The sequence below is a fragment of the Phaenicophaeus curvirostris genome, chromosome 6 (assembly GCF_032191515.1).
Source record: "Phaenicophaeus curvirostris isolate KB17595 chromosome 6, BPBGC_Pcur_1.0, whole genome shotgun sequence".
NCBI lineage: Eukaryota > Metazoa > Chordata > Aves > Cuculiformes > Cuculidae > Phaenicophaeus > Phaenicophaeus curvirostris.
Window position 1 is genome coordinate 57,618,142 of NC_091397.1, and position 11,375 is coordinate 57,629,516.

An 11,375-nucleotide genomic window follows, 5' to 3' on the forward strand; every position below is an offset into this window, starting at 1 on the left:
CCTGCAAAGTTGTAAACCATAGAATCATAGAATAACCAGGTTGGAAGAGACCCACTGGATCATTGAGTCCAACCATTCCCATCAATCACTAACCCATGTCCCTCAGTGCCTCGTCCACCCGTGCCTTAAACCCCTCCAGGGAAGGTGACTCAACCCCCTCCCTGGGCAGCCTCTCCCAGTGCCCAATGACCCTTTCTGTGAAAAACTTTTTCCTAACGTTCAGCCTGAACCTCCCCTGGCGAAGCTTGAGGCCATTCCCTCTAATCCTGTTCCCTGTCACTTGGGAGAAGAGCCAAGCTCCCTCCTCTCCACAACCTCCTTTCAGGTAGCTGTAGAGAGCAACAAGGTCTCCCCTCAGCCTCCTCTTCTCCAGGCTAAACACCCCCAGCTCTCTCAGCCGCTCCAGCACCAGCCATCCTACAAGCAGGTTCTCTTATTTTCATAGTGTAAGGCCACTTGGGTACAGTTTTTTCAGCAATATATTTATAGATGAGACATTTTATCTCCTGAAGAGAGATTCCCAGTGTAGGCAACACTGATCACTAGCCATACCAGCCATTGCATGGCGGGCAACAACCTGCTTGGAGAATCAAGAGCCAAACACAAGTCTAGTCAGTCCCCAAATGTCAGGAGATACCCATCCCAAACATCATAAATGTCACCACAAATCAGGACAAATTATTATCTGAAATAAACCCATAATTGCTGTATTTCCTATTTCTTTCCTTTAATGTTTGTCTATGTAATTTCCTAGCTATTAAAGATTGACCTAGTAATCACTGATCAAATGATGCAGTCTGCACATTGTAATACAGATTAAATTTTCAACTTGCCATGCAGTTACTACCCTTCTCTTGGATGACTGCAGTTTTAAGTATCGAGGCTTTAGTGTGCCATCTGGTGGATTTTCAGCATTTTGTTCAAGTACAAACCCAGTGATAAAGGGATGTCTGATAGGGATGTATACTGACAGAAGTATCTACCTTTCTTGCTCACTGTCTTTGTCAGAGAGAAAACAGCATTTTCATTTTCATCCCATACTTGCTTCAATTAGGTTTTTGCCTGAGGGTAATAACTCCTACTTCCATTCAAATGAGTTTTTACTATTGTTAACTACTGTAACTTAAGCTAATCCCCTACATTATGGATTTTATATGTAATTGAATGGTGGCTCTCAAAAGAAACCAAAAAACAACCAACCTTCCACAAAACTAGCCTAACAGAATTCCATATTTAGGGCCAGAAGTTGAGACCCTCAGTGACATTTAGATGCTTAATTCTCGGTGACCAAACATGCTTGGATGAGTCTCTCTTTGGGATGAGGGTTAAACAAAACTGAGAGTTTTAAGTACTGATTCTTCATTGTAGGTACCACAGCAACTGTCGTTAAAAATACTGCAGGTTTTTATGTTACCACATGAAAAACACGAAGCCAGCTAAAATATTAGAAAAAACCCCAAGCTTCTGAGGATGAATTTTGTATCCACCCTTTCTTTGTAACTGTGCAGCACTTCTTCATTTCTCTTTTTTATAGAGCACAAGTTGTATGATGAGGAACCTGTGATGGATTCAATTTCAAAACATACTAAGTCCTTTGAGCACATGGTCCTAAGTGGTGCATCTTCTACTCCAGAACAGTGCCACAGGCACTCTCCAACTCTGCACAAGATGCAGTATATTCCATTACAGCTAAGACTTCCAGGATTTTAATACTGGATGGAGGCTGCCCTCTGAAGGAACAAGCTGTAGCTGCCACAAAAGAGCATGAATGGGCTGCTGGATAAGGCTTCTACCCAACATATGATGTCAATTCAGAAAAGTGGATTGATGGCAACGGCTGTATGGGAATAAAAGAAAAGACCAGCTGAGAGGTGCTGGATATGTGGCTGTTAATTAGTCTCCTTACTGGAGTCTGACCTTTCCATAGAGAAAACAAGACCAACAGAGATAAAACAGAGAGGAAAAGAACAATAGTGATTGCAAATGCAGCTTTTGGTTTTGGTTCCAATTGTTACTGGCAACCGGACTGCTAAAGAAAAATAGGCTCAGCACAGTTTTATCAGCCACTGTGAGACTTGGCAAACATACCATGCTGGTTTAGACATTGATTTTAGCTGCCTTTTTGGACACAGACTCCGTGCAGCGCTGCCAAAAGGTCAGCTGAGACAGCCTGTTTTTCAACTGAAAGCTAACATCAAGAAGTGAACAGCAGATATATAACTAGGGAAGAAAAAGAAGATTAAAAATGAATGTGAGGATATCAGGATTAAAGTGTTAAGTGTCCAGGCACTTTTCAGAAATGAACTATGACTGGGGGAGGTGGCAGTTGGATTGAGATTCCTCTATTTGGTCAGGACATCTTTTATAATTAGCTAACAAAAGCCCAAGTCTGGGTCTGAAGTATCTAGAGTCTGCAAGTCAACAAAGCTTTTGGTCCAGATAAGTTATGTTGCATCATAGTTGGACTCGATGATCCGACAGGTCTTTTCGAACCTGGTGATTCCAAGATTCTATGATTCTATGATCAGCAGGCAGCAAGACCTGACAAAAGTGGATTTGCATGGAAACACAGCTGACGCATAGACCAGGTTTCTACACTAGAACAGTTTCAAGGAGGCTACTTTGAATTAGCAGTGGCCTGACCCTATGGACTTAATGACCATTACGATTTAAATTTTATCCTTCAAATTATTTTAGCTTGAAAGGAAATCTGGAAGTCCCAGGAATACTCTGCAGTGAAAACAAAAGCACGGTAGCAGGAATAAACAGAGACTCAATCAGAAAGTGCAGATCTGATGTAAACTAAAATACCCACATGTGGCCACAGCACAATCTGCCTTGGGGAGCAATTCTGGGCTTCCAGGCTAAGCGGTAATGCAGTTGCTGAAACAAAACTCTCCTTAAAGTCTACCAGCCTTGGCCACATAGTTTAGAGTTTAGTGCAGAAGTCCATATTTTTGTTCATACTGCCTTTCCATCTTATTTGGAGTTTTTATTTAAGGAGCAGAGTTATGTTTTTTATTATCCCGGATAAAGTTGAGTGTAGCCCTTAGAGTATTATATGTTCTCAATATCTAAATCCACTCATAAACAGGAGTTATAAAACTTGTATTTCGTTTAGGAATAGATGTGGATGCGGTTATTGTATAAGGTCTTTAACTAAAACTGAAAGCACATCGCAAGGATTAAATATGATCTGAATAGTTGAAATAAAAAATATAAATATTTCTTCCAGAAAGCTGAAAGCATATAATATACAATTAATTTTAACAGACATTAAATACCTTGAAGGATTAAAGCCACCAGAGAATACAGATTACAGTAGATGAAGACATTTTCAGTTTTGCAAGTTTGGTCTGACACCTGAAAGCCATTGTTATGTCAGTTCTCTAACAGTAATCCAACTTTATTTGCAGTAAAGTACTGCAAATTATACCACTGGTTTTACCTCTGAAAACTAACAAAGTCCTGCCTTCTCAGTGCATTCAGTCAATGCAAACCTTTTGGTGATACAGTATTTGAGTAGTTTCAAAGGTTTATTCATCACTTAATGTATTATCAGGAGTCCAAGGATTTCTGGTATCTGACATAAGTCCTGTTTTTATAGAACCACAGCATATCTGAGGCCCCCACAACATAAAAGGAGTTTTAACACCTTTAATGAAATTAATACATCAAAAACGTATTTAACTCTCTGTGTGTTTTCAGTTTGAAAGTGTACATTTACTAAAACAAGTCAAGCTGATATAAATCAGATTTAAATCAAAGAACGAATACCTTTTTCAAGGTTTTGCACCACTTCTGTTAAATCAGTTTAGACTCAAATCTTAAGGCAATACTGTGCAATTTTGTGTTCATAAAGGTCTGACCTTCAAGGATAAATTCTTTACTAACCAGCCACAACTTCCATTGGTTATAAAACAGCAAGCTTTTTGTTATTACTGTGGCTCACGCTGTAGGTCATTTGAAATGTACAGTGCACCAGAATCCCTTTCTGCAAATTTCATAATTTTACCTTCTTTTTTCTTCTACCTTTCAGTATTGTGCTTAATAAAGCATTACAAAATTTCTTGTTATCTGCACAAATTAGACTCATGCCTTAGCAATACAAATCAAATTCTGTAGTCATAGTTCGGGTTGGAAGAGACCTTAAACATCATCCACTTCCAATCCCTCTGCACGGGCAGGGACACCTTCCACAACATCAGGTGTGCTTCATCCAACGTAGCCTTGAACACCCCCAGGGATGGGGCATCCACAACTTCTCTGGGCAAGCAGTTCCAGCACCTCACCACCCACACAATGAAAAATTTCTTCCCAATTAACATCACTATATACGAAGAACATAATTTTAGGTTATTTGACATCATATAACAGCATGTGTCATCTAATTTACCAAACGTTCAATTTAAATTTACAATAATTTCACAACCCAGTGTTTCACCTAAACTACCAAATGTTTGACTGTGGTTCATGAGGCACTCAGATGCATCAGGGCCGGGGTCATTCCATGCAAAACCAGTTGAAAAGCGAACATAAATTATGCCAATCACAGAGGTACAATCCCAACAGGAAGGAAATGGTGAGCCTGGGCGGATACGAGTGGATTAGGGAGAAAAATCGCTATCCCCAAGTGATACGAAAAGTAGCTGTTCTTACAAAACATGGAATATTTTGGTTTAAGCTAAAGTTAAGTTCAACTAAGTAACTGTACTTTTGAAAGTTAGACTGAACGTCCTTCTCATACCATGTTTTTTTTCAGACAGTGCTTTTCCAGACACTGTTCACTCGTTGGAGATTACATCTTGTGTTAAGTATGATCTGTGCTGAACAGATGTGTTTTCTTCTATAACCACCTCTGTTTACAGTCTTTCCACATCTCAAATGCAAGGTTGGGCAGAACTGGCTCCAAAGCTCAAAATTAGCAAGAGATTTGACTGTTGTGAAGTTCATAATAACATTAAAATTAGTCCCCGGGGTAGAAATAAAACTATGCATATGAAATGGTGATTTGTAAACAGTGAGATGGAATGCATTAAAATGTGTTAAAACAAGATTAACAACTAAGATAATGATCCTTATTTTGCTGTCACCCAGAGTCATTGAGATTAACCACTGAGATATGGCTACACCTTAACAGCTCTGGGTGGGATTGATTTCATCCACCCTGGATATGCAGAGAGGTTCCAGGAATAAGGTGTGTTTATGACTTCATGGAAAAACATGAATATGAAAACACCTCTGTGTATATAAAGTTCTCTGAAATCACTGTTGGGTAGAAGCAATCTGAGGAGGAATCCCACGTCTTCTCCAACTCTGGATAAAGTGTACCTGCCTTAATAGTTAAACTAAGCCCGAGCTTCTTTGTTTCACATAAGATTTCTAGGAAAATTTATACGTATGCATGTAAGGGGGAAATAGTTAACAGCTGGAAGAGGGTAGATTTAGATTTGATACAAGGAAGAAACTGTTTTCTGTGAGGGTGGTGACGTACTGGAACAGGTCGCCCAGACAAGTCGAGGATTCCCCAACCCTAGAGGCGTTCAGGGCCAGGTTGGATGAGGCTTTAAAGAAGTGGATCTAGTGGGAGGTGTCCCTGCCCATGGCAGGGGATTGGAACTGCACGATTTTTAAGGTCCCTTCCAACCCAACCCATTTTACCATGCTATGATTACCAGTTTGTAGGAGCAGTTTTTAATCTATCTGTCTGGTTTGTCCCTATATTTGTTAAACTTATATGTAATATTTTAATAGGATACAGGCTGCCCAGGGAGGGGGTTGAGTCACCTTCCCTGGAGGGGTTTAAGGGACGGGTGGACGAGGCGCTGAGGTACATGGGTTAGTGATTGATGGGAATGGTTGGACTCGATGATCTGATGGGTCTTTTCAACGTGGTGATTCTATGATTAGGATACGGTTTAGTGGCAGATAGGAATGTTTAGACTTGACGATCTAAGAGATCTTTTCCAATGTAGCGATCAGGATAAGGGTTACACACCCTATGATTAGGATAAGGGTTACATATTAAATACTCCATCATGATTTTGTATGCCATTTACATGGCTGCTTCCTTCTGAAGGGCAGGCAATTCCCAAACAGGTATGTTTGTTCTTATTTAACAAGGACAGGAATGCTTAGGATTTTTATTTCCTTCATGCGCAAGATCAGCTGTGAGCTACTCAGACGCTAATAAGCTGTTAATTTCAAGAGGAACATAACTCTGCCTAAGTCCCAGGCGCCTGAGGACGATGGAGGCGACGATGGAGGCGACGATGGAGGCGACGATGGAGGCGACTACAAGCCCTGATCACTCCGTCCCGCTGCCCAGGCCTGATAAAGGATTCTCGCTTCCCAAAACGAGCCTTAAGAGCGTTTATTCGCAGGCGCCGTCGCTCCCTCACGCATCCTCCGCCCGCACCACGTGACCTCCCCGACGCACGTCCCGGCCCCGACGTCGTCGCGGCCGTGACGTCATCGCGCCGCGCCGCCGCCCGCGCGCAGCATGGCCGTGGCGGGGGAGCCGCCGCCGCCGCCGCCTCAGGGCCCCGCGCTGCCGGCCGCCGCCATCCCCTCCTTCGCCGCGGCCCGAGGGCTGCTGGGCCGCCGCTACTCCTGCCTCGTGGTAGCGCCGCGACGCCGCCACATCGCGCTGCCGCCGCGGTACCTCGGCCGCAAGCGCACCGGCATCCGCGCCCAGCTGGACACCGAGCTCCTGCGGTACTCGGAGAGGTGCGGCCGGCCCGGGGGGGGGGCCCGGGGCCCGGGGAGGGTGGGCTCGCGGCGGCCGGCCTGCCAACTAACGCTGCCATCGCCCCCGTTTCTCCCTCTCCCCCTGCGCTCTCCTTCTCCGCCCCTGCGCTCTCCTTTTCCGCCCCCCCGCGCGCTCTCCTTCTCCGCCCCCCCGCGCGCTCTCCTTCTCCGCCCCCCCGCGCGCTCTCCTTCTCCGCCCCCCCGCGCGCTCTCCTTCTCCGCCCCCCCGCGCGCTCTCCTTCTCCGCCCCCCCGCGCGCTCTCCTTCTCCGCCCCCCTGCGCGCTCTCCTTCTCCGCCCCCCTGCGCTCTCCTTCTGCGCTCTCCTTCTCCGCCCCTCCTGCGCGCTCCTTCCACGCCCCTTCGCTCTTCTTCTCCCCTCCCCCGCGTGCTTTTTTTCCGCCCCTGCACGCTTCTTCTCCTCCCTTCTCCTCCCTTCTCCTCCCTTCTCCTCCCTTCTCCTCCCTTCTCCTCCCTTCTCCTCCCTTCTCCTCCCTTCTCCTCCCTTCTCCTCCCTTCTCCTCCCTTCTCCTCCCTTCTCCTCCCTTCTCCTCCCTTCTCCTCCCTTCTCCTCCCTTTCTCACCTGTTCTTTCCTTCCAGCCTTCAGGGTGTCCCCGTGGCTTACGACAACATCAAAGTGGTGGGCGAGCTCGGGGACATTTACGACGACCAAGGGTTCATCCACATAAACATCGAGGCAGACTTCATCGTCTTCAGCCCCAAGAAAGGGAAAAAACTGTTGGTACGTGACCACCTTGAAGTTTGATGAGGAGGGTTTCTTTATTAAGTAATCAAAGCTTGGATTCCCTGCAGGCCCCTAGGAATTACGTAGAGTTATGTTGTACTTTAAATTAGTAATTTATTAGTGTATGAGTAGTTTACAGCTGAAAGAGAGTAGGTTTAGGTTAGACGTTAGGAAGAAAAATTTAACTATGAGGGTGATGAGGCACTGGAATAGGTTGCGCAGAGAAGTCGTGGTTGCCCCATCCCTGGATGAGGTTGGATGAGGTTTTAAATAACCGGATCTAGTGGAAGGTCCCCTTGCCTTGGGGGGATGATCTTGAAGGTCTCTTCCAAACCAAACCATTCCATTATACAATGATTACCAGTTTGTAGGAGCAGTTGTTAATCTGTCTAGTCTGTCCCTATATTTGTTAAATTTATATGCAATATTTTAATAGGATACAACTATTAGGATGAGGATTACATATTAAATACTGTATTATAATTTTGTATGTAACTTCTATCAATGCTTCCTTCTGAAAGGCAGGTAATGCTCAAATATGTATGTTTGTTCTTACCTAATAGTGATGGGAGCGTGTAGAATTTTCTCATGAGTTTATTTATTTCCTTCAAGTACAGGAGCAGTACATCAGCTGTACATGAAGGCTGCCCTTCAGTAAAAGGAAAAGTATGGCTCATAAAATAGGTCTAAGCTTGTTAACACCCTACGGTCAGTACCTGTTCAGAGTTAGCTTATGTTTGTTTTTGTGCCATACCTTTTGCAACACAGCTTGGGTCTTTCTAACTGTGATTAAGAAATGAATACTAGGTAAGGAGTGTAAAAACCCTTTGTGTCTTTGGTTCATCCTTGGGGAAAACAAAGGTGAATAACGTTAGACATGCAAATATGTTAGAAACTCACTGAATGGAATACTTAAATCCTATGTCGCCTGTTTCTTTAGTTGCTAAGTAGTGCTCTGTCAGCATGAAGGGAAGTAAATCGGACTCAAAGTAGCTTTAAAGCAAAATTAATGGCTGTAGTGTGAGGAAGTAGTTACCTGTTCTATTCAGTAACTCACTGTGGCTAAATCCCATGTTTTGCTTCGTTTCTCCTGCACATACAGTTTCATTTTTGGTTTGGGAGAAATTGTATGAAGAGCATATCGGAACAGTTTTGATTTTAGTGAAGAAGAATTAGCTTATTTGCTAAATAAACTGACTTCATAACTTGTGCATATGAAATCTTGCTGAAAAATGTCCACATGGCAAATGAAATACATGAATTCTTTTTAAGGGATGATCCATACAATACCTTCATATGACTTCCTTTTTCTTTTTTAGGGTGTAATTAATAAAGTGGCCCCTAGTCATATTGGCTGCCTGATACATGGATGCTTCAATGCTTCTATCCCTAAACCTGAACAAATGTCGATTGTTCAGTGGCAAGAGCTGGGGTTAAAAATAGGAGATGAACTGAAATTTCAAGTTTTGCATTTGGATTCTGATGCAGCTGGGGTGTTCTTCATTCGAGGAGGACTCACTAAGAGCAGGTGTTGTGCCATACTACAGCATATTTTTAACTGTTTTAATGGATTTGTTACAAGCTAAATGATTTGAATTAACATTTTCATCTATGTGCATAACCGAGAAAGCTTAAACCCGTGTCTTTAAATAGCCTTTGTTAGTTACCTGAAACTAAACTTTCTAGTGTTGAGGACTCACATGGAAGTTTTCCCTAAAAAAATAAAAACAGATTTTATTTTAGCTTTAAAAAGCTAAGTGTGCCGACCTGTGAACTGTTGATTGCACAAATAGTGCATGTTCAAAATAACATCCCAGGTGTATAGAGTAGCTGTGTTTAGAAATGTGGATAGGCTTTTCAAGTGAAAACACTCAATTGTTGAACATAGTATTTAAATTTATATCTACACACACACCTGTTATTAAACTGCAGTTATATGTGAATGATTCAATACTTGCTGAAGCACAAGAATATACTTTATCTCAAACATGACAAAAGAACATGCATCACCTTTTTCCTTTCATTTATGCCTCTAAATTTTTAGAGCAGCTTGCTAAAGATATTAATAGTGATATCTTTAGAAGAGTTCATTCAGATGTTTGGGGTTTTTTAAAGTGGTCATTTGTTGAGCAATTTTTTTCTTCCAGTCTGGTTATATTTTTAATTAAATGTATGATATGACTACTACTGGCAAAATCATAACATTTTGGGGGTTTGGTTTGTTTTTTGTTTGGTTGTTTGTTTTCTTTTTAATCTGGAAGGATGCTTTGGATTGTTTTAGTGAACTTAAAATCAAATTTAACAGTTTTGTTCACGGTGCCACTGGGGACGTATCCGCCTCCATGATTTTTAACGGTATTCTTTCAATGTTTGTCTTCCTAGATATTTTCTCCAGTGCTCTTAGTTGCAAGGTACCTGCTGGGGCTTTGGATTTTTTTTTTTTCTTCTGAGTCTTCTGACATCACCTTGTTTTAATTGTATAGACTTCAGCAAGGCAGCTGTTTGGTAAAAACAGCGGTGTCTCATGTATGAGTGGACAGGCTGTTGGCTGTGCATGTTTGTGACTAACTTGTAAAAAAAAATACTACGCAGTGTTACAATGTGTAATTATGAATTAGTGGATGAAGTCCAAGGAAAGAGGAATTACCAAAATGGTCTGTACAGTGTTTTAGAGAAGAAAATTAGGCTAAGATTTGAACAAGACTATTGATTCTATGGGAAGTAGGAATCTAGTCAGGTAATAGGAGTTGCTCTGAAACTACTAAACTGACTTGATCATTTTCAGGAACTAGAGCGTAATGTTCTCCATTTGTTGTTGTTTTTAGTAAATGCTTATCTTTTATCTACTTGATATAAGCACTATGTTTTGGCCAATTTTGACATTTCACTGTGTGGGGTGCACTTAGATGTCTCTACTTCAGCTTATTTTGTATATTTCTTTACAGCATGAGGCCCAAAAAATCTGAGACCATCACTGACAGTACAAATGGAGATGTTATTCCAGAGCTTGACCACCAGGAAAATAGCTGCAATGACTCTGGGGGAGGTGATGTCACAGAACAGCCTCTAGGTGAGACAGATAACACTGGGCAGGAAAATGGAGAGCAGAGTGTTGATGCTGTGAATGGAGTATGTGATGATAAAAACAAGAAGAAGAAGAAAAAGAGAAAACATAAGCAAGAAGAACAGGAACATGTATTGCCTACCAGTGACTCCAGTGGTTACCATAGTGACCATAAAAAGTCAAAGAAACAGAAAAGAAAGCATTGCAATGACATTGAAGAAAGTGAATTATCTCAGATGTCACAAGAGCCCAAAGCTAAAAAGAAAAGAGACTAAAGTCTGCAGTGCCTTTCCTTAATAAGATTCAGGCATTTTTATAACCTTCCAATAAAATCCAGTTTTCAAAATGTGTGTGTTTATTTCTTTACTAAACATTCTGCTACATGGGATGACGTTTGTGTGCATATGTGCATAAACACCTCTAAATGCAGGAGCATTTGAAGAAGTGACAGAAGAAATTCTCGGTGGCTGAGATTTTTCTTATTATCATAGGGGTCCATGAATGCCTGTGAATGAAACTTTACAGCCTGACTTAAAGGTTAAGTAAACTCTAGAGTGTCTTGGATCTTTTAGAACCTCTTTCGTGGTACTCTGGGAAGAACATGATCTGTTGATTCAGAGCAAGAAGAGAAGGCAGAAGACTCATGTACTCTAGTATAATGACATACCACTTATGGGTTAGAAGGCCACTGACATATAGGCTGATAAAGCAGTTGGTAATGGGGCATACTTTGGTAAAAGTTCATTTTTATGCATCAAGCTCATTGATTTCACAGTTTTCTTTGGGGGGAACAAAACCCCCAAAAAACTATAGTGCA

The 11,375-nt window shown here is 42.1% G+C and overlaps 1 protein-coding gene across 1 annotated transcript; it reads left to right on the forward strand.

Moving 5' to 3' along the window:
- Nucleotides 1–6,502: 6,502 nt before the first annotated feature.
- On the forward strand, nt 6,503–10,904 carry POLR1F (RNA polymerase I subunit F). Its single transcript, XM_069860314.1, has 4 exons — nt 6,503–6,729; nt 7,350–7,491; nt 8,814–9,022; nt 10,440–10,904. The coding sequence occupies exons 1-4, from the start codon at nt 6,503–6,505 to the stop codon at nt 10,831–10,833; spliced, it is 972 nt and encodes a 323-aa protein (XP_069716415.1). The 3' UTR covers nt 10,834–10,904.
- Nucleotides 10,905–11,375: the final 471 nt, after the last annotated feature.